Genomic DNA, 24,982 nt, shown 5'->3' with positions numbered 1-24,982 from the left:
AATAAATCAAGACAAACTTGAAATAGCTATTAAATCACTTAAAGTTAAGTCCCCAGGAATTGATGATATCTCTTGCAAAGTAGTCTTAGATGTTTTTGAGGAGATACGTAATCCAATTTACCAAATATTTAATTCATCAATTTCAACAGGTATTGTACCTGATAAACTAAAAATCTCTAAAATTATACCAATCTATAAACCAGGAGAAACCAATTCTTTAAACAATTATAGACCAATCTCTATCCTTTCGGTATTCTCAAAGCTCCTAGAACGAATAATCTATAATAAATTAAATGAATATTTAAAAACCAACAAAATTATCAATAAAGGTCAATATGGTTTTCAAAAGCTACACTCAACTGAGCATACAAACCTTGACCTCTCATATAGGATAAGTAGATCATTTAAAAAAAAGAAAATTCACATTAGGGATCTTTATTGATTTGTCAATGAGCTCCTAGAACGAATAATCTATAATAAATTAAATGAATATTTAAAAACCAACAAAATTATCAATAAAGGTCAATATGGTTTTCAAAAGCTACACTCAACTGAGCATACAATCCTTGACCTCTCAAATAGGATAAGTAGATCATTTAAAAAAAAAAAATTCACATTAGGGATCTTTATTGATTTGTCAAAGGCATTTGACACCGTCAACCATGAGATTTTACTAGCAAAAATGAAAAACTATGGTATGAAAAATCAAGCTTTAAATTGGTTTAAAAACTACCTTGATAACAGAAAACAGTGTGTTATTATAGATAGAAAAAGCAACTCAAATTTACTAAAAACAAAATATGGTGTACCACAAGGTTCCATTCTTGCTCCTCTTTTGTTTCTTATTTATATAAACAATCTTCCAAACGCCTCTAATATCTTTAAAACTATAATGTTTGCCGACGATACAAACTTATTTTACTTGTCAAAGACAATCGAAGACCTCTATAAAAAAACAAATGCTGAACTAAAAAAAGTTAACATATGGTTTAAATCAAATAAACTGTCACTCAATATAAAAAAAACTAAGTATATACTATTTCACTCTAAATCAACAAATTAAAAAAATACCCCTGAACTTATCAACAATTAATATAGAAAATATATCCATCAAAAGAGATCTGAATACAAAGTTTTTAGGAGTCCTAATTGATGAACACATCTCCTGGAAACCCCGAATAAACTACATAAACACAAAAATATCAAAGAACATAGGTTTACTTTACAAGGCAAGACCATTTTTGTCACAAAAAAGTCTCAAACTTATCTACTTCTCATTCATACATAGTTATCTCATGTATGCCAATATAGCATGGGGCAGTACCCACAAATCTAAATTACAACCACTTTACTTACGTCAAAAACACGCTTCAAGACTAGTATACAACAAAAGCAAATTTACTCATGCTCAACCCTTACTGGAACAAATGAACGCACTAAATATATTCCAAATAAATATTTTTAAAAATATGCTTTTCATGTTTAAATATAAACCAAGTCTGGTTCCAGAGCATTTTACAGCACACTTTTTTAAAAACAATATAAATAAATACAATACAAGAGCAACAGGCAACTTTGAGATACCTTTTGAAACAACAAGACTCTCAAAATTCTCAGTTACATATCGTGGTCCCTATTTATTTAACAAATTAGTTTCCAGAAACGAATCACAATTAAACTTAAACAACAAACACTCTCTGAAAAAAAAGCTAAAATCTACAATAATCAAATTAAACTACTGTAAGGAATTTTTTTAAATTTGAATAAATAAATAAATGTAACTTAACTTCTAATACAAATCGATAATAAAGATAATATTAATAACAAGGTATATATGTAACACGTATATATATACCACGTATGCAACTGATTTTTTATGTGTATTACACGTCTAAGAAATAGGTACTCGATGACAAGACTGACTTAAGTCTCTGCGCGCTTCCTATGACTACAAATAAGTATTTCTTTTTATCAATCTTACACAAATTTTGTTTTTATCATATTTATACATTAACATTATCGTGAAATGTGGTAAATTAACTTATAGTGAAACAACTAAACTCTCCTCTTTTTTTTCTTTTTTTTTTAACATCTTCGTTTCCAACAAGGCTGCAAGCAGCCACTAATTAAAGTTGGAAGTTACTGAAAAAGAAAAGATGAAGATTGTATAGCAAGATAACGATTGACGGACGACTTAAAAGAATGCAAATTATATGAATCAGGAAAGCAAGATGAAGGAAGCGAATTCCAAAGAATTGATGTTCGAGGAAAAAAACTAGACGAATGAGCGTTTTTGGAGCACTTAGGAACAGTCACAGAAAAAGGATGACACTTAATTGAATGACGAGTAACACGAGAATGAATTTTAGTAGATGGCACAAGAGACGCTAGCTCTTTAGAGCAGCGTCCATTATAGTATTTGTAGAAAAAAGAAAGAGAAGCAACATTACGACGATGTGATAATGGTTGGAGGTTGGCTGCAAGAGCAGGTCCAACTATGTTTACAATGCGTTTTTGCACCTTGTCTAAAAGAGAAAAAGCATCATTAGAAGATCCGCCCCAGATATGGCAACAGTATTCCATACAAGGCCGGATTTGAGATTTATAGAGATAGAAAATAGAATCCGAAGTAAGAAAGTGACGAGCTCGATAAAGAGATGCATTCTTAGCAGATGCTAATTTTGCAACTGATTTGATATATGGTTTCCAAGAAAGATTGGAAGTAAGAGTTAATCCTAGAAGATGAAGAGTAGGTGACTCATCGAGTACATCACCGTTCATAAATATAGGAAGATCTAAATTATTGCGATAACAATTGGCTGAAAAAAATTGAGTTTTATCTGAATTAAAGTTCACCAGCCACTGTGAGCCCCATGCTTTAGCAGAAGTGAGATCCTTTTCAAGCTCAAATGCCCCCTCCAAGCAATCAGAGGGTGTTGGTTTCTTATCACGACAAGAATAAATGGTAGTATCATCAGCAAAAAATGCCTCCTTAGATGTGAGAATATCTGGAAGATCGTTAATGTAAATTAAAAAGAGTATAAGGCCAAGGATAAAATCTTGAGGAACCGCTGAAGTTACAGAATAAGAAGATGAGTGTTGTCCATCGAAGACAACTTTTATGCTACGATTGGAAAGGAAGGATTCAATGATCTTAAAGATGTTGCCGGATACATCATAAGAAGAAAGCTTATGGAGAAGACCAGCATGCCAAACTTTATCAAAAGCTTTTGAAATGTCAAGAGCGATGGTCTTAACCTCTCCACCTTCATCTAATGCACGATAAAACCTGTCAGTTATTACTGTTAGCAAATCAGCTGTAGAACGAGAAGATTGAAATCCATATTGATGGTCAGAAAGTAAGTTATTAGATTCAAGATGACAAATTAAGTGTTTGTTAATTAAAGATTCAAAAACCTTGCTTATGATAGGAAGAAGACTTATGGGACGGTAGTTAGACGAATCAGATCGCTCTCCAGAATTTTTGAAGATAGGGATAACAGATGCCACTTTCCAGCAGGCTGGAAACCAAGACTCTGATAAACACTTGTTGAATAGTTTTGAGAGTATAGACGACAGCTCCGGAGAACACTTCTGCAAGACAATAACAGGTATGTTGTCCGGGCCACAAGCTGTAGAAGAATCTAGGCAGGAAATCACTTTAGATACAGATACTGGAGTGATATGAATGTCAAGCAATGGATCAACCTGTTTGTTGACAATATCAGGTAGAACGCAACTAGTGGAAACAAGAGATGATATTGATGAAAAGTTTTTAGCAAACAATTCGGCTTTGTCTTTAGGTGAGGTGACAAAGTCTGAACCATACAAGAGAGGTGGAGTTATAGATTTGCCCTTATTATTGATATTATTAAAGATTCTTCAGAAGTCAAGAGAGCCTAATTTTTGAGATGAGATACGAGATTTCATGACCTAAGAATAACGGGTTTTAGCGTTAGACAAAACCTTTTTTAATTGTTTCTAGCAGTAATAAACAGACGTCTGTTTTCTGGAGAACTGTTTTGCTCATAAATATGGAAGTAACGGTTTCGATTGGCAATCGCAGCAGCACAGTGTGAGGAAAACCATGGAGGAGAGTGAGGCTTGACCTGGAATTGTCGAGAGGGAATAAAAGATTCCATGCCAGCCTGAATCCTCGAAGTTATGTAAGAAGCACATTTGTCGACAGGAAGACGAAAGATTTCTACCCAAGGACCATCACGAAGAAAATCACGGAAAGAATCCCATTTAGCTTAACTGTAGTTGTAAAAGGTTCGATAATAGGGGGATTCAGGTGATGAAGAAGTATGAGATATTAGTTTTAGAGAGATCAAACTGTGATCAGAAGAACCTAATGGTGAATGTGAAGAAACTGAGCACTGACTAGGATCAGAAACAAGACATAAGTCGAGTAGAGAAGGTAGATAATTCGGGTTGTCAGGAAAGCGAGTTAGAAAGTTGAATATTTGAGTTAGGGATTGAGAAAGGCAAAATTTGTGGGCTTTAATGCCTGCAGAGTCACTGACACTAGAGCCAAGCCATTTAGAGTGGTGAGCATTAAAGTCACCGACAACAGCTATATTAGCTGATGGATAAAGAGAGAGGGCTTGATCAATATGATCAGAAATAAAGTCAAAAAGAGTGCAGTCTTGAGATGAAGGAAAGCGATATAGAACAAAGAGAAAGGCAATAGAGTGAAGTGGTGCTAAACGAAAGCACATGAAAGAATCGTCTGTGGATTCAAACTTAGTTTCACGACAAATGGGTGAATTCTTACGAATGTAAATGCCCAGGCCAAGCATGTGACTATTGGAGTCTTTACAAATTAGAGGAAGATAACCATCAACACTAAGATCACAAGATGAGACAGCTGAACTCAAATTAGTCTCACAAAGAGCTAGTAGGTCTGGTGAACTTTGCAAGAGATAAGACTCAACAGAAGAAAAGTTACTTCGAAGACCACGAATATTAGTGAATGATAGGTTTAGAGAACTTGGTGATGATGATGGTTTTTTGTGTTTTATAGTTTTTGGTACTTTATTCATTTTTTAAATTAGAATGAAGAACTTGACTCAAAGCAAAGATGGTACTCAGAACACCGTTTAATAGCTGAAGCAAATGCCTCATTACTACTAATAAACCCTAAGCCGTAACAAAGGGCTTCAAATGTGGCCTCCACAATGCACACTAAAAGTACAAACCGGGACACCATCCATGCGCAACATGGCATTGTTAATACTTTGATATTTTTCAGCTGTTGATGGAATCAGCCTCTCTGAGAGCTACCACAGAGTTCGGGAAACCTGACTACCAGCCTGCCTCAGAACCATAAAACTGAGTTTTAGAGCTGTACCCTCATTAGGAGATAATAGAATGAGTTGCCTAGTCATAAAAACTCCTCCAAAAAATCAGCAGATTATTTTTATTTATTGTATTTTTTATTTTAATTGGAGTAATATAGAGATATATTTCTCGGATTATTTTTACTTACACGATATTATATTGTTGTAATTGGTATTTATTTTATTCATGTCTCGGAGTTGTAAGCAACTATATTTTTATTTACCTCGTATATTTTGAACTTTATATTTATGATTTAAATTTGTATATCTTTACTGCCAATCAGTGATTGGTAACTTGTAATTACTTTGTAGTTGTAAAATATAACATGTATAAAAAAAAAAAATTATTTATATATATATATATATTTTTCGTAGAGTTTTTTGCTTTTTTTCTGGAAGATTTGATGAAGCCTTGGACTTCGTATATTTTTGAGCTTGACTCTTTTTTCTTGTTTTGGAAATGCTTTTTCATAAGCATTACTGAACTCACAGATAAAATGTTTTAAGTTGTTGCCAGTTTATTAGCGATAAGTCAACTTAGTTTCACCGCGCAGCGGCCTTGCTCGGCAAGGTTTGTGTTTCGGAATTAAAGAGTTGAGAGAGGGTTGCACCACGAATAACAACTAAAAAAAAAAGTAAAAAATAAAAAATAAAAAAATAAAAAAAAAAATTAGTAGCCTCCTCGACTGTAGTGGCCCCCCTCAGGCCTTGGGGAGGTGAATAATCTAAAAAAAAAAAAAAGAAAGTGACCGCGAAAAATTTTTTTTACTATTTTTATTTATTTCCCTTTTTTATATATATATTATTTTGTTTGATATCCCATCAGATTTTTCTTTGTATATTGAATTTGAAGTAAAAAAGATAGGAAAATGATCACTTACATCAGTTTTTATGATCCCACTTTGAGTGTTATATTTAAAAAAATTATTAGTAAAGATATTGTCTTTGAGTGTTTTAGTTTGATGAGTAACACGAGTTGGCTTGTTAATTAATGGTAATATACCATGTTGATTAAAAATATTTATAAAGCGTTTAACTTTATTATCAGTTTTTATGTCTAAAAGGTTTATATTGAAGTCCCCCATTAAGTATAGTTGTTTATTTCTTACCATTTCTAAATACTGTTCTAAATATTTTTCAAGCAATTTTATATTACCACTAGGTGGTCTATATATTGCAGTTAAAAAAACTTTTTGTAATTTTTTCTTATTATTAATCAGTTCTAAGGTTAATGACTCACATTCTTCATTACAATGGCAAAGATTTTCTGCTTTTTTAAATTGCAGTGTATTGTGGATAAAAAACATATACCGCCACCCATACCTTTACCTCTACCTGATACCTTTACCTCTACCTGATACCTGATTCATCCACAATTGATTAATGGTTGTTAAATAAATTTTCCTTGCAGGGAGGTGCAAAGTTTCCTTATTACTGCTTTTCTCATTATAAATTGGCAACTTTAATTTTAGTCATACCATCATCCCTTAAAAGAATACTATACTAAATAGGGGTTTATTAAAACTTTATCAAAATCGATTAAAGATTAAGAAAACAAATTCATTGCAAACGCAAATAAAGTTATAAAGACAAACAAGTAAACAAGATGGGGGAGTTCTGATTTACATAAATTAAAACATTGTCCGTTAGGAACGATACGTGCGTTTCCAAACAAATCGTACCTACTGAATTTATTAAAATATTAAAAAATCAATTATAAAATAAAGTTTATAAGCAAACTTTATTTTATAATTGCTTTTTTGAAAAGGAAAAACCCACAGCTGCTTTACTGCATCTATCATTTATGTTATTGAAAAAGAAGACGCTTTTCACTAACCCAGAAACCGTGAAAGAATCCAAGTTTGAAGTTTTAGATGAAACAGTATGTGACGATAAAACAAAAACAAGCTTATCATCTTTAATCCAGCAAATTCCTACGACCGATAAGTTAACAATACGCAGATTTAAAATTTTGGGAGCTGAAGTTTTTGAATCTGTAATTAATGACATAAAACTTGTTGTATTCGTATATGTTGTTATTGATGAATCCACAGACAATACAGACATGGATCATTTATATGTATATGTAAATTTTTTTGAAGGAAAATGTTTTCGTGAAAAAAGGCTACGTTTAATTGCTTTAAAAAGTCATTTCTAAAAAGATAAAATCATTTTTCCAAGTAAAAAGGCTTGATATTGTTAAAATATGTTTACTAGTAACAGATGGTAACCCATAAATGTCAGGTAAGCGTCAAGGTGCGATAGCACGATTGTTTGCGGTAGCACTTCAGATGCAATCACTGCACGGTCTTGAATAACAAAGTGTTCTGTGCAGTAAATTGAATAATGATATGATAGCAGTGACGAATTGATGTTTAGAGTCGTGGGAGGAGGGAGGCCAGGGGAATGAGAAGAGAGTAACAGAGGTTGGGGGTGGCGTATTAACCCCCAGAAACTTTTTTTTCAAAAATTGCACTTGTGATAAATATATTTTATTGATACTTTTATGTACCTTTTATCATAACTATTATGTACGTCTAAGACACTAAAAAATCTAAAATTTGAGTTTGCTTTATTTACTCAGGTTAACAATTATTATAAAAATATGAAATATTTCATATCATTGCAATGGCTCGGTTATTTAAAAATGTATCTACACTGGGCATATTACTGACAGCATGCATTAAGAATTTTTTTCTGCGAGATTTTATTCACAGCGGGTACAGAACGTTTGTAGAACATTTTAAAGACATCCGACCTGTGACGTCTTTAAGACATTGTTTAGACGTCATACTTACGTCTGTGCCTACTAGGTTGAAGAAAAATGATTTATGAAAAATTCAAAGTCAATGCTCTCAGCAAGGTTGTGTTGAATTAAAATTAATTCAAATCCAGAAAGACATTCTTTTGTCCTTTTTTGATCACAGATAACTTTTAATAATCTTTAGTCTATTGAAACTTCTTTCATCATAAACATGCAAAAGAAAGACTTAAGTCATTTTTGTAGAGTATAGACAAGTTAGGAAAACATGAGGTAATCTTTTTTTCAATTAAAAATGGATGCGCATCTTTAATTTGTAGTTCAGTCGCCATTGCTGGAAATATTGATGCATACACATCTTTAAAAGTAGCGCCTGCACGAGTAGGTGTCAAGTGAGGTGAGGAAAAATTTTCGGCAAGTTTTCGACGAAACTTTTTTTAACACATAAATCTAAGTTGCCTTACAATGTTGAAATCAGTTAATTTACAACTTTTTGTTTTTCTCCTACGAAAAAAAAAGTCGTTTACCGTTTGCAATGTCATTTTAGTTTTATAAACATCTGTCACTCTTCAGTCAGAGTATATAGTTATTCTGATTTATTTTTTTAATACTTCGTTAAAACAAAGTATGTTAAAACATATTTTGATACATCAAACTATGTAAAAAATACACAGCCTGTGTACATTATGATTATAAGAGATATTTTCTTATAACAAAACGTCTCAGTATTTTTTTCTGTCAGAACTTGTTTTTTTTCAACATCTTCACTTCCCATAAGGCTGCAAGCAACCACTATTAGAGTTAGAAGCTACTGGAAGAGGAAAGATGAAGTTTATAGAGCAAGATAACAAAAAGACAAAGAAAAAATAAAAAAAATTATATGAATCAGGAAAGCAAGATAAAGGGAGCGAATTCCAAAGAACTGATGTTCAAGGAAAAAAACTAGACAAATAAGAATTTGTGGAGCACTTAGGAACAGTCACAATAAAAGGATGAGACTAAAATGAATGACGAGCAACACGAGAGTTATTATTAAAAGATGGAATAAGAGACGCTGGCTCTTATTCCATCTATGTCCGACTATGTTTACAATGCGTTTTTGCATCTTGTGTAAAGAAGAAAGGCATCATTGGAAGATATGCCCCAGATATGGCAACAGTATTTTATACACGGTCGGATTTGAGATTTATAGAGAGAATAGAACCCTGAGTAAGAATGTCGGGATCTTATGGCGCTCCCCCCTGAAACTCTACTCTTAAGGGTCAAATATCCACACCTCTGGCCCCTTCTTTCAAAGCAAAAACTTGTATTTTTTATATTTCTAATCTGTTTTGCGAAAAACTTAGCGAACAAAGTATATAAAAATATTTTCTGACGCTCGTTTTGATTTTTACACTATAATTTTTTTAAATTTATATTTCTTTTGTTGTATGAAAATTGCGTTATCAAATTTTTGTTATTTAGCACAAAAAAATATATATATATATAGAAAAAACACTTTTCGGGAAATGACTTATCTCCTACCTATAAGAGACGACTAAGAATTTCCAAAACATTTTAAAATAGGCTTTAAATGACGGGAATAGAACCATTAAAAAAGATTTGAAACAATTTTTTCAGTAAAAATTTTAACTTTCATTTTAGGGTCAAAAAATTGTAAGACTGAATTATTCTTTTCAAAAAAAGTCTGTGGACTAGTCGCTGAAACTTAACGCCTACGAGTTCGAATCGCTAATTTATCAAGTCATCAGTCAAGTTATCCTTATTTATACGTTATTACGTCCCTATTTTAAACGGTTTAGACTTATAGACGGTAATTCTAAGAAATATTTGAATGAAGAACAGGCTTAATAAATATCACTATTGAACTATTAAAATTTTTCGATACTATTGTTAATACTGATATACGCGGTAGTTTGAAAAACTTTTACCGAAACTACTTTTTTAATAAAGAACCGTGTTGATACCAAAGTTCCAATTACCGTGACAGCACTAGTTATTATTGGTGATAAGGCTAAGTAGTACTAGTAAATTTACCGATATTTTAAATAACCGGTAATTCGGTAAAAAAAAAAATTATTACCGGGTTACCGGTAATTTACCGGTTTTTTTCTAAAGGCCTAAATAGTAATAATCTAAACACTGAAAATAACAAAAAGTATAACAAATGAATATATTAGTAAAACAACATAAGTTTACAGGTCCATCCAAGTTAAAAATAAATAAATTAAACAATCAAAAAGATTTTTTTTATATAATAAAATATAATTAATTCATTTATTATACATTAACATTTTTGTATTTTAGCGTAAACATAAACAAACATAAACATAAAGAAAATTTCTTTTTTAAAATAAAAATAATTAATATAGTCAATTCTTTTCAAGGAGCATAAATTGTTTATTGAAGTAAGCTCTTAAAAAACACATTACATTTAATGTTTCGTCGTTTAAACTTGTTCTGTACCTTGTGCCAATTAAACCTGCTGCAGAAAAAGCTCTTTCCGACTCTACACTGGTTGGGCGAACTGCTGAAATATACTTTTGGAGTTTGTTTAAATATTTTCCTTTAATATTTTGTTCCTTGAAATACGCCATTTCTTTCCTGACTATATTTAAAAGACCGGATGTTGTCTTTGGATCACTTATCTCGTCGTGAGCAATAATTATCTTCTTTTTTTTTTATTACTAAATCAAGTTTTTCCTTCATTGACATTGCTTGGCTTGATGTCGCCATTGCTGATAAAACCGTAGATTCACTAGTTGGTTCAGTTTCATACACTTGCACAACTTCAGCTTCAGTAGTTTCGGAATAGTTTTTTAAAAATTGTTGAATGATTTCTACAATATTTTTTTCCATAACCAATTTACTTGTTGTATTAAACACGCCCTAATTATTTTCATTATTTAAAGCTGTACGTGGACATGGTTCATGAAGATATGAATATATTTCAGAATATACGGTTCTTCTCTCACTTATTTGAAATATTAAATCTTGTTTCAATTCATTACTTAAGAAATTATTTTGGTTACTTAGTTCATCCAACATGAACCTAATTGTAAAATCTGCAACATATAGATTCGTGTCCCTTGAACAGAGAGCTTCCACAGCTACTTTAACAGGTTGCAAAGCCATTATTATATTTGATACAACATTGAGATCATTTTCTGATAAATCTATATCGGATTTGATATCGATTAGACTCTTACGAACACAATTTTTAATCTCATAAGTTCTTTCCAACATTATCAACATACTGCTCCACCGTGTTTTTGTGTCAAGGATTAGCGTAAGTTCTTTTTTAAATTCATCCTTAACATGTTTTTGGAGGATGTCATTTTTTGTTGGTGATCTACGGAACATGACAACAATTTTTCGAATTTTTGTTATTATTGGACCTATACTTTCATGTTGAATTGATGAATCAGTAGTTGATGTATCCTCAATAACGTCAAAAACCCCAATATCTTCCATTACATCGTCCTCTTCATCTTCACCATGTTCAAATTCAGTAATAGCCACTTCTTAATTTTCTACGGAAATATTTTCCGAAACAGTTCTTTTATACAGCACCTTAATTACTGATAACTGGATGTCGTGGGCTAAATAAAGTTGATGATTTACGTCCAGTAATGTGCATACCTTTTTCATTACGGCGGCCCCATCCGTAGTAATGGAAATTATATTTTCTATCGCAATACTAAACTCTTTAAGTGTATTTTGAAGATACGTTATACATTTTTCAGCAGGCATTGATCCTTTAATCCTAACCAATCCGATATTCCAAAATACATTATCATACGAGTGGACATTCACATTCATAAACCCTCGATTTTTGAGAGATGTCCATTCATCGAAAGTCAAGCTGAATAATTCACCACGGGCTATTCTTTCTGATAATTCTGTAACGATTTAATTTTATGTTTTCTGATAAGGTGATTGTGCAAACCACTTGTGCTGCCGCCAGAGCATTTAATATTTTTTTTGCATACATTGCATATAGCTGAATCGCCAGCTTTCGTACGTAGAAAATGATTCCACAATTGATTTTGTCCGGATCCAGTAGACATCATAGAAAACGCTATTTTTTTAAAAAAAATTCAATGTGTAAATTTTGAAACACAATACAAATATATTCTATAATATAATTTTAAAGACTTTTTGTGAAATACTTACTCAACACAATAAAAATATAGAATATTCGCTTTATTTTCAAAGTTATGTTTTGTGTTTATTTTCAATTTTTTAATATGGTACTTAATAATTTTATCATCCAGTGCAAAAAACCAAATAATTTAAAAAAAACTCACTAACGCACTATTTAAATTAAATAAAATGTCACCTGTAACTGTAACCAGATGGGACGCGAGCACAAAATAAACTGAATGTAATTATAAATAAACTACATAAACAAATCCTAATTGTATGTAAATATTTTTCTTTCTATTAAAAAACGAAAAATCAATCAAGTAGGCTGTATTTTTTTTTAAGAAATGCATATTGTAATATTGTAAGAAAACAAAATTCTTTTCTGTTTTCTTACAATATTATTCAACTGTTTTTTTATAATATGTAAAAAAGTTAGCTTTTTTGTAGATTTTTTCTTTTTAGTTAGAAAAAAATACTACTAATGATTTATTCAGAATTTCCATAAAATTTTACCGAATTACCGGTAAATTATTTGAAAATTACCGGTAAATTTAAACATAATTTTTAACCAATTTAATTTAGCAAAACCGGTAAACCGGTAAACCGGTTTACCGGTTTTGCTAGCCCTAAGGCTAAGTAATGTCTTCTTCTTGATCCAGCCATTTCCTTTTGTTATATTTATACGTTGTATATATTCTTAACGGTGAAATAAACGAAATTACACTATTACTTTTAATAGTTTAAACTATATTTATAAAAAGTATTGTCAAAATTTTTATGCTTTAAAATATGCTTTGAAAACTAACTTTTGATAGTATTAGTACATTTTCGTTACGGACAAACTTCAGTAACATTTTAAATCTCGACGAAACGATAAGATGATAACTTATGTTGTTTATTTTAATAAAATTAATCATTACAAAAAAAATAATATATCGCTAGTTGACTGTTTTTTAAAATAATGGTAATTGTTTAAGATGATTCAACAATGGATTTCTGAACATCGGCAAAATGTACTCAATAAATCTTAAAATTATTCAAAGCCAAAACCAAAATCGGAAAAAGTAACTTTTGCACTAGTTTAAGGGGTATGCTCCCCCAGAAACTTTCATAAAATTAAAAAGAACTTGAAAACTGATTTAGACATTTAAATGTTTAGGTACTTCAAAAACTGCATTGGTTTTACCTAAAATGCAGTACCATTATTGCTTTACTTAATACAATTCTACGAAAATCGGTATTATCAATATATTATGTTCGACGAAACTTTGCATTTTTCTTCAAACTAAATACAAAAGTACGAGCAGACAAAAAAAGAAGATTTCAGATGGAAACGTTTTACGTACTAACATGTGATTTCAAAAATTCTGGACAAACTTCCCGCTAATTTTTTCTCCGCGTAAATTTATTAATTTTGATTGGCTCGAACGCCATTTTGTAGAGAATTAAATTCTCTACAAAACTCATTAGTTTTATACTGAGCAACAAATTTGAAATGATGAAAAAAGTTACTTCGAAACAAGATGTCGTAAGAAAGCGAGTAAACGAGTTTATTTAAATTAAGCCAGAACTTTCCAAAAACGCAACTGTAAAACATTTTATGACGGAAAGTATTCCAAGATCTACGCTCTACAATATTCTCAAACGAAAGGACAACAACATATTACCCAAACGACAAGTTGGAAGCGGTAGGAAAGCAGTCAAGATGACAAAAAAGAAGATGAAACAATTGGAAAAAAAAATCGACCATCAACATGGAATCAGTCAACGTTCTCTTGCTAAAAAATTCAATTTCAATCAATCATACATATGCAAAACGATAAAGCAGAAGACAATCATTCATTATCATAAAAAAATTAAGGCTCCAAAAAGAACTCCTGAACAACAATCTCTTGTTTGTCCAAAGTGCTCTAAATTGGTTGAAATTTTTCGAAAAAAACAGGTGATCATTGACAATGAATCATATTATGGATTAAGTAATTATAATATTTCAGGAAACAATGGATTTTATTCATCAGATGTTACTACGACACCAAATGATGTTAAATTAAAAAGAAAATCAAAATTTGAACAAAAATTATTGGTTTGGGTTGCAATTTCTCCAAAGGGATTGTCAAAGCATTAAGTTGCACCTTCCGGTCAAGCTGTCAATCAAAATGTGTACATAGACAAGTGTTTGAGATCATGTTTGCTCCCATTTATAAAGACTGTTCATAAAGATGATGAAAGAGTTTTTTGGCCTGACCTTGCATCATCTCACTACTCATAAAAAGTTCAAGAATTTTTGAGGTCCAAAAATTTCGAATATGTGCCCAGAAGTCAAAATATTGCAAACGTACCAGAATTGCGTCCTATTGAAGATTTTTGGAATGAAATCAAGAGAGCAGTATATGCTAACTGTTGGGAAGCTAAAAATTTGATCCAACTGAGGAATCGTATCAACTACTGCTTCAAACATGTCGACATTGAGCGCGTATATCGACTTGGTAAGGAGAGTTTTACAAGAGTTGATACAGTTTTTTTTTTAGTTATAAGTTTGCCGTTTAAAATAATTACAACTCTCGTATTGGTAAAATATACATATGGCGGGGGAAAAAGGAAGACAAAATAGTCTTATCGCCAAGCTCCCAAAAACAAAAGCAAAAAAAAAGCTCCCAGTTTGCAGACAAGGAATGGAAAGTTTGTAATTTTTTGTAATATTACTCTATGAACATTGCTCTTTTTAAAACATCGTTCAAAACTTAAAAAATAAGTCATCTTTCTAAAAATGTTTTAGAATTTAATTTGTCCAGATTTTTCGGAAACACATGTTAGTTAAATGTAAATGTTGTAATTTACGTATCAGTATAAATGTAAATATTGTAAATTACGTCGCAGTGTAAATATCGTAGTTTACGTAGCAGTATAACTGTAAATATTAAACATTTTCTTTCTCCAAGTGTAAATATTAAATCTCTTACAAAATGTCAAAAAAATTTTTTTTTTTTTTTTTTCAATTTTAGGTGCCCAAAGAAGCTTTTATCACAAAACACCTCGGAAGAGCATTTAATGGGAAGTTCACGCCTCCTTCCCAACCGATGTTGCGAAACTTCCCTAGAGGTGGGGTTTGAACTGCGGATCTTACGTTTCTGAGGCAAGTGCGATCTTTAATACAACTAGCGCCTCTATTTGTAAGGTTGAAGCAGTCATCAGCTCAACACACGCACAAATATTTCAATATTAAAAACAAAGACGTGATACGATATAGAGTTATTGATTGTTCAACTTTATCTGATATTAATAGTGGTTTGGAGAAATTTTTATGCTGAAAGTGGTTTTAGCAATTTCTCATTTCTCTTCGTTGCTTCTATACAACTTTAGCAAAGTTGTATAGAAGCAACGAAGCTTACACTTGTACTCAAATTATTGCATGTTTTGAAAACATCGGGCTCTTTCCAATAAATCAAGACAACATTGACAAATCAAAATTACAAATTCGTCAAACTTTTAATAACGCTTTAACAACATTATCAGCAGTTACACAATTCACCACCACAACCACGCAGCCCAAGTTCTTTGCCTCACACTGCTCAACAAACACAAACCTTAATTCCGCCTGCAATTCCAACTTGAAACTGTCTGCTTTTGGGGACAATTTTCCAAAAAGCGGACACTTTGTAATGAAATAAAATCTTCTTTTCCATAGAAATTGAAATTTAAATTATTATATTTTTTACATTGCAGAATTGCTCTAATAAACAACTATATTCCAGAAAAAAAAAATCCTACAAATTCTCAATATTAAAAAAGTTATTTAGCTTTTCGTAAAGAGTGTCCAGTTTGCGGTACTTTTACTCTATATAAATTTAACAATTCTATAAAAGGTAGTACCAATAACTCCATTTAGTTAAAAAGAAACCATGCTCTCAAAACCATACAGATGGTACTTGGTTTTACGTAACAGTATAAATGTTTTGATGTTTTTTAATAGGAGGTATTTAAAAAACATATAAAAATATCAAAACCAAAAAAACTATCGAGGGAAATGACGCAGATGACGTAAAAATGAATTAGGTGAAATTCTCTTAGATCGTAGCAGCTACATCGTCTAATAATGTAAGAGACTTTAGTGAATAAACTTCATATATTTATTAAGATTATTAAGACAAAAAGCCATAAAAATTGCTCAACTACTTGGATATTTATGTCAATAAATATAAAACCCAAAATGAAAAAAGAATTTAAATTAAAACTTTAATCATTTTTTCACCATATTTAAACTCCCTAAACTTTTTTACAGAAATTATTACACATTTTATTACATATAGTATTATTTTCATGTTAAAAAAATACAGAAAAATATTTTGCTATTCAATTTTATCAAATTTTATCAAAAATTATATAAAATTACAACTAAAAACTCTAACAATAATATAAAAATCTTTTCGTTTTAAATCAACAAAAAGTTAATATACATAATAAAATCAGGTAACAAAGTATAAGCTACAATTACAGAAACAAATATTCATAAAAACATTAGGCAGAAAACTCCCCCAAGTGATTAAAAAATTGATCTTTTTAAAACATAACCCAAAAATTGGTACAATCAAATTTTTCTTGCTATGACGTAAAAATATAAAAATTTTAGGAGCACGCTATGACTTAAAACTTGATGATTCCAACTTTGAAATAATCTAGAAAAAAAGTTTCTGTAATTTTATGCACGCATATATATATATATATATATATATATATATATATATATATATATATATATATATATATATATATATATATATATATATATATATATATATATATATATGTATATATATATATATATTTATAATTGCATGGCATGTAAATGAACTTTACAATTTTTTCTTCATAACCTGGAGTATTATTCTCTTAGGTTTAAAGTGATAAGTGGAACAGTGAATTACTTAAGAAATAGGTTCATCTCGAAGTATACGTAATTATTACTGTACAAATGTTTTTTGATACAATGTAGTGTTAGCAGTATTGTTTTTATATAATAATCTGTCAGGGTTTCTGCCTGTGGTTTGAGATGTGTTGGCTTAAATAGGATTTTTTTAAGTAATTTTATATTTGTTTTATCAATAAGGTTTTCAATGTTATGACAGATATTGAATTGGTGTGAGTTTATTACGTTGATCTGAATAACTGCTTAATAAGTAAATATAATACAGAGTATTATGTTTACATATTAGCAGTAGTACTAAGTAAATATAAGTAAATATAGTTTTCAAATCTTTCTTTTTTTTAAAACAAGAAATGTCCAATATGTTTTCAAAACGAATTATTGCTTGAGGCATTTATCTCATTAAAAGGGTGAAAGCCCCACCATAATGATGTTGGTACGAACAAAATAGTTTTGAGGAATATATTACTGAATTAAAGCGTTATAACCAATAAAATTTCAATAAAAAACTTTTTAAATAAAAAATATCTTTTTTCAAAACATCAAAAATAATCTTATTTTGTGCATTAATCCCAGAGACTATTTTTGAAATAGTAACTTTTTCATCAACTCCAATATTACCGAAGAGATAAAACAAATAATAATAATAATTTCAAACCACCAACACCTGCAATATGAACTGCACAAGGAATAATATGCAATATAACATGCAATAATAACATGCAATAATAAACATCACATGCATTATGAATTGCCCAAGGAACAGCTGTCATCTTGAATTTAAAAATATTTTACAATTGCACTCATTTGATCTGAATAAGAACAATTAAATAGTTAAAAAGTATTGAAAAGTGCTCATCAAACCTGACTTATAAAATCTCCTTTCGTCAATGATTTGATTATATTATTTTAAAATTAGGAAATAAAAAATAATACTGTATTTAATATTTTTTTGCTCTGTTAAAACCTGATACAGCAATAGTTAATTCTATTTTAAGGTAAATTAATTTTATTTGTTTTTAATAAAAGCGACAATATTTTTGGAACAGAAAATATCTTTAGCGGTATAGCTAAATGCAAATACAAATATAACTTGATTTATTTAAAATAGTCCATCCAAGTTTATTTCTCATTAAATTCTTTATTTTAAGTTAGAACTTTTTATAAAAAAAAATAATTAAAATTTGTCATTTGAAAATTTTCCTTACTCTATTAAATATTATTAACAGTTATTAAATTCTGCATAACGACAATCCATAAAAAGGAATAAAGTCTAGATTTCAAAAAATCATCATTTGTTAGAGGAAACAGAAAAAATTGCAAAAAATGATACAAGTGTTGCTGACAATCCTGATCAAGTAAACAACACATTCTTAAAAGATTGAAGTGCTTGTCTGCACTAGTAAAGTCATAATTAAGAAAGTAAAGAATATTAAAATAAAGCTGAATAATCCAATTTAGTTTAATTTACCTCCGATAGGACCGCTAAATTCGAGAAGGCCTTTTTAAATTTGAAGAGACAACTACAGTACTTTTTTAAAAAATTTTTATACTTTTATTTCATTTGCAAACCTCTCTCGGCCTTCCGAAAACTATGAAACATGAAACTTGTGAAGGCCACTACATTGAGAAACAAGTTAGCCTTCTAAAGAACTTCTAAAGAGTGAATTCGAATCTGAACCTTTTTGATTTTGAGCCAAGTCTACTAATAATTTATTACTAAATTATTTTTTCTAGTAAGTATATATATATATATACATATCTTTTCTAGTAACTGTGTGTGTATATATATAAAATTATATACAGTGGCGACGTTAGGGTAGGGCCTGGTTGGGCGATGGCCAAGGGCGCCGAATATAAAGGGGCAAAACTAATTGGTTATTTTACCCTTTGCCTTTTTTTTGAATGGGGTTAAATTGAGCTAGGGGCGCTGTAGAAATCTCGCCCAGGGCGCTGGTAGTGCTAAAACCGGCACTGACTATATATATATATATATATATATATATATATATATATATATATATATATATATATATATATATATATATATATATATATGTATATATATATATATGTATATATATAAAGATATCTATATATATATATATATATATATATATATATATATATATATATATATATATATATATATATATATATATATATATATATATATATATATATATATCATATATATATATATATATATATATAATATATATATATATATATATATATATATATATATATATATATATATATATATATATATATATATATATATATATATATATATATATATATGTTGTTTTATTGTAGCAAGTTATGATACAAAGTCTTTTGTTCGTTGGAGAGTGATCAATATTAAGTAAATTGTTTACAAAATAGATCAGTATTAATATATAAAGAGTTTGATTATTTGAAAAAATACAACTTTGTGATGGAACTTAAAGTTTCATGCCCTTCGGCAATCATCAGCCATATTTTATTCTTTAAATAAAGAAAAAACCGTTAAAAAATACAAAATACAGAAATTGACAGAAAAAACATAACAAAGCAATGGAATGAGTTCTGACGTCAAAACAAACAAACAAACAAACAATATTAATTAGAAAATTGATCAATCACCCGTGTCGAATAGGGCGAGAAAAAATTTGTTTAGATGCCTGCACTTGGATAGCATTTCACTTTTTTTGTTTAGTAGATTTTTATTTTTGGAAAATAGAATTTCATATTTTTCGTTTGTGCATAGTTTGCAGGACTTCGTGGTTGGGTTGTAAGCATTGCATTGCCTAATTATTTTCCATTTAACAACTGGGTTTAAGTTAGCATCTTTTAATATCCAAAATTCTTTTGATAACTCGGTGCCGTTTTTGTACTTTAGAATGTTAAATGATTTTATATGGTTGGCATATCTAAGTTTGAATGATGTTTCACTTACACCGATGTAGTATTTGTTGACAGGAGTGTTGGTAGGATTATTGGAACTTATATTGGCTTGGTATATAATGTTTTTTGGAAAAAAAAAAATATGGCTGATGATTGCCGAAAGGCATGAAACTTTAAGTTCCATCACAAAGTTGTATTTTTTCAAATAATCAAACTCTTTATATATTAATACTGATCTATTTTGTAAACAATTTACTTAATATTGATCACTCTCCAACGAACAAGAGACTTTGTATCATAACTTGCTACATTATAACAACATCAATTAGCTCCATACGTCGAGCACTCTTCTCAAGTCGTCTACGCAATGAAAAAAACTAACTTGAATTATTCAATCAAGAACATTCCGATTCCATCAATAAAGAACTACAGAATACAATTACTTGATAAAACCAAAGCATTAATAAAAAGAATGAGATGGAAAGCTTTCTTCTTTCTTAATAAAGATCAAAAAAGTAAGGAAAATAATTTTTATAACATTTACGGCATAAAATCATCAAATTATCCCAAACAAATTTCTGATATGTCTGCATTTGAAAACGACCTGATAGATCTTATAAAAAACATTAAATTTCGTAAAGTATACAATAATTTCCAAAACAAGTTAAAAGATGACATATCTACCATACGCAATAGTAAACTTACATATACTTTTTCTGATAAAACATCCAACTTATATAATATATCTAAAGAAAATTATACCCATTTGCTTACAAATGCTATCAGCTCAACATACAAAAAATCGAATACAAAAATAAAAAATCAAATAAATAAAGAAGGTAAACAGATATTAAAAAAACACGACGCTTTCAATAAAATCGACATTAATACTTCTTCAAATTGTTTTATAAAATTAAAAGATCATAAAGAAAACTTTACAAATAATCCAACTGTCCGTTTATTAAACCCCGCCAAAAATGAAATCGGAAGAATTAGTAAAGTTATACTTTCCAATATAAACTCTGAACTTGCAAAGAAACTTCATCTCAATCAGTGGAAAAAAACCCAAGATACCACAAACTGGTTTAATTGCATCAGTGATAAACGCCTTTATAAATTCCTTATTTTTGATATTGTTGATTTTTACCCTTCGATAACAGAAAAACTCCTTAATAACGCTATTTGTTTTGCCGAGCAACATCTAAACATTGAACCTAACCAAAAAACATTGATCTATCACGCAAGAAAATCATTATTATTTAATGATGATCAAGTTTGGATAAAAAAATCAAGCGGTTTATTCGATGTTTCAATGGGAGCATTTGACGGTGCTGAAGTTTGTGAACTTGTGGGAATATATCTTTTGTTTCAAATTGCACAATTTTATAATAAAAATGATTTCGGATTATACTGCGATGATGGTTTAGCAATTTTTAAAAAAATGAGTGGCCCCCAAATGGAAAAAATCAAAAAACATTTTGTTGAAATATTTAAAAAAAACGAACTCACTATATCAATACAGTGCAATATGAAAATTATAAATTACCTTGACGTCACATTAAATCTTAATGACCATACTTTCCAACCATATTCTAAGCCCGGAAATTCTTTAAACTATATTCATGCTGATTCGAACCACCCGCCTAATATTTTAAAGCAGCTTTCGCATTCAGTTGAGTTAAGATTGTCTGCAAATTCGTCAAGTGAAGAAATTTTCCAAAGATCTACTCCTATGTACAATGACGCGCTATTAAGATCCGGTTTTAATCACAAACTTTCATATCACCCTAATTTAAATTTACCTCATACCAAAAACCGTTAACGCAACATCATATGGTTCAACCCTCCTTTCAGCAAAAATGTTAGCACTAATATAGGAAAAAGCTTTTTAACTTTAATCAACAAACACTTCCCAATAAATCACAGACTCCACAAAATTTTTAACACAAACACAAAAAAAATTAGCTATAGCTGTATGCCAAATACAAAGTCTTTTTTAAACGCACACAATCAACAAATTATGAACAACAAAAAAATTCCACCTAAAACCAACTGCAATTGCCTTAATAAAAATACCTGCCCTTTATCAAACCAATGCTTAACAAAAAACATTATATACCAAGCCAATATAAGTTCCAATAATCCTAGCAACACTCCTGTCAACAAATACTACATCGGTATAAGTGAAACACCATTCAAACTTAGATATGCCAACCATATAAAATCATTTAACATTCTAAAGTACAAAAACGACACCGAGTTATCAAAAGAATTTTGGAAATTAAAAGATGCTAACTTAAACCCAGTTGTTAAATGGAAAATAATTAGGCAATGCAATGCTTACAACCCAACCACGAAGTCCTGCAAACTATGCACAAACGAAAAATATTAAATTCTATTTTCCAAAAATAAAAATCTAATAAACAAAAAAGTGAAATGCTATCCAAGTGCAGGCATCGAAACAAATTTTTTCTCGCCCTATTCGACACGGGTGATTGATCAATTTTCTAACTAATATTGTTTGTTTGTTTTTTTTGACGTCAGAACTCATTCCATTGCTTTGTTATGTTTTTTCTGTCAATTTCTGTATTTTGTATTTTTTAACGGTTTTTTCTTTATTTAAAGAATAAAATATGGCTGATGATTGCCGAAGGGCATGAAACTTTAAGTTCCATCACAAAGTTGTATTTTTTCAAATAATCAAACTCTTTATATATATATATATATATATATATATATATATATATATATATATATATATATATATATATATATATATATATATATATATATATATATATATATATATATATATATATATATATATATATATATATATATATATATATATATATATATACATATATATATATACTTACTAGAAAAATAATTTATGGAGCGGGCGGAAAAAGTTCCCATACAAAATTATAAACAGCAAAAACAGCAAAAGTTCCTGTACAAGATGAGAAAAAAATTACACTTTAATTTAAAACAAAATAATACTAAAAAATACTAAAAGAATACGAAGGAATACAAAAGAATACTGAAAACACACTATATATTGAAAGAAAACACCAAACAGATAATTTTTTAAATTGTACTTTTGTATGGGAACTTTTTCTGCACCCTGCGTGTATATATATATATATATATATATATATATATATATATATATATATATATATATATATATATATATATATATATATATATTTATATATACTTATATATATTTATATATATATATATATATATATATATATATATATATATATATATATATATATATATATATATATATATATATATATATATATATATATATGTATATATATATATATATATTTATATATATATATACATATATATATATATATATATATTATATATATATATATATATATATATATATATATATATATATATATATATATATATATATATATATATATATATATATATATATATATATATATATATATATATATATATATATATATGTATTTATATTTATATATACATATATAATTTGAATTGAGTTATAATTTTAATTATCTTTGAATTTATAATAAAACAAGTAGTTGTTTTCTTGTTTAAGTCATTGGGTTGCTAAGATGTGTTTTTAATTTGAATTGAATTTGACTTGAATGAAAAAAAGCTAACTTTCTATAAAATGAATTTATATAAATAAAAATACATAAACATAAACTTACTTTATTATTTTTGTTACAAATTAGTTCAATATTATCCCTTTATTGAACAACCATATGCAGTTGGTGTTAACTTACATATCAAAGTCATAACTTCATTGAACAATTTATTTCTAAAAACAATTTTTGTCAATAAAATATATATAAATAAATAAATATATATTCCTATATTTGACATTTAAATTTACTGTTTGTTGTAAAAAACAGCTATTAATAATTCTTTTGTCTTTGTGACAAAATTGTTTTTAAATAAAGTGACAAAATTAAGCACACTTTATTTAAAAACCATTTATTTGAGGAACCAATTAAACCAAATTTAATTGAGGAAACTGATTAAATTTTATTGTTTTTTAAAAAACCATAAAAACCCAACTTAATAAATTGAAATATTTTTTTTCAACTTCTTTAAATGATCAACAAATAATTTTTGATTCTCTATATTATTGCTGTCACAAATAAAATTCTTCAAGTGATTTAAAGATCTGATTTAAATTTAAACTTTGAACTCTAGTGTCTTAATATTTGCATAAAAAAATGCAAAATTCTGTTTCAAAGTTACTTTTTTTTTGGGGGGGGGGGGGGGGGGATTATTAAACTATAGGTTTGCAGCTATCTTTTACTAATGAAAAAATATATTTTTAAAGCGCTTTTCATATATATATAAATAGGTCTTTAAAAACAAGCATTTTCAAACGCACTTTTCGTTTATGTCCTCACTTAGATTCTAATATTATAAATAGTTTCTAATATTTATTTTTATGAATAGCTGATTATTATAGATTGTAAAACATTTTTTTATGAGTTTATTAAGCCCTTTTGTATGTATAGTAGAAAATGTGTCAATTACATCAGTAGAAACCATGTAACAAAACCAGGTCATGAATGCTTTTTTTCATGCCCTGCTGAGTTTAGGTAATTGTTTTGAAAAAGCGATTTTGTTTTCAAATTAATCTAGAAACTTTTTAATAGGATTTTGCTTTCAGGTAAAAACATGTTTTTAAAAAGATATAAACTTGTAATAATGAGAGATTCTGGGTGAATTCAAATTACATTTTTTAAATGAAGAAATTAAAAAGCGTTAAAAAAATTAATGTCTTTATTTATGTCATAGCATATATCTTGGATTAAACTACAAAGAATGATAGATTTCAAAAAAAAAGTTTTGGTTAGACAGTTTTATTTGTTTAAATCAGCATACAGAGAGGGAAAG

General features: G+C 28.8%; 1 protein-coding gene across 1 annotated transcript in view; it reads right to left on the bottom strand.

Annotated features, from left to right (window-relative positions):
* Positions 1 to 16,544: 16,544 nt before the first annotated feature.
* Positions 16,545 to 24,982, bottom strand: part of LOC136088925 (ADP-ribosyl cyclase/cyclic ADP-ribose hydrolase-like) — a 101,433-nt gene continuing 92,995 nt past the window's right edge. The window contains exons 8-9 of the mRNA XM_065814099.1: positions 23,776 to 23,885; positions 16,545 to 16,925 (exon numbers count right to left, since the gene is read on the bottom strand). Of these exons, the coding sequence (XP_065670171.1) occupies positions 23,807 to 23,885 (79 nt within the window). The 3' untranslated portion in view covers positions 16,545 to 16,925; positions 23,776 to 23,806. The remainder of the gene's footprint in view (positions 16,926 to 23,775; positions 23,886 to 24,982) is intronic.

This window comes from Hydra vulgaris, chromosome 12 (genome assembly GCF_038396675.1).
Source record: "Hydra vulgaris chromosome 12, alternate assembly HydraT2T_AEP".
NCBI lineage: Eukaryota > Metazoa > Cnidaria > Hydrozoa > Anthoathecata > Hydridae > Hydra > Hydra vulgaris.
Note: the sequence above shows the minus strand (reverse complement) of the source record. Positions and strands in the feature narration are given on the sequence as shown.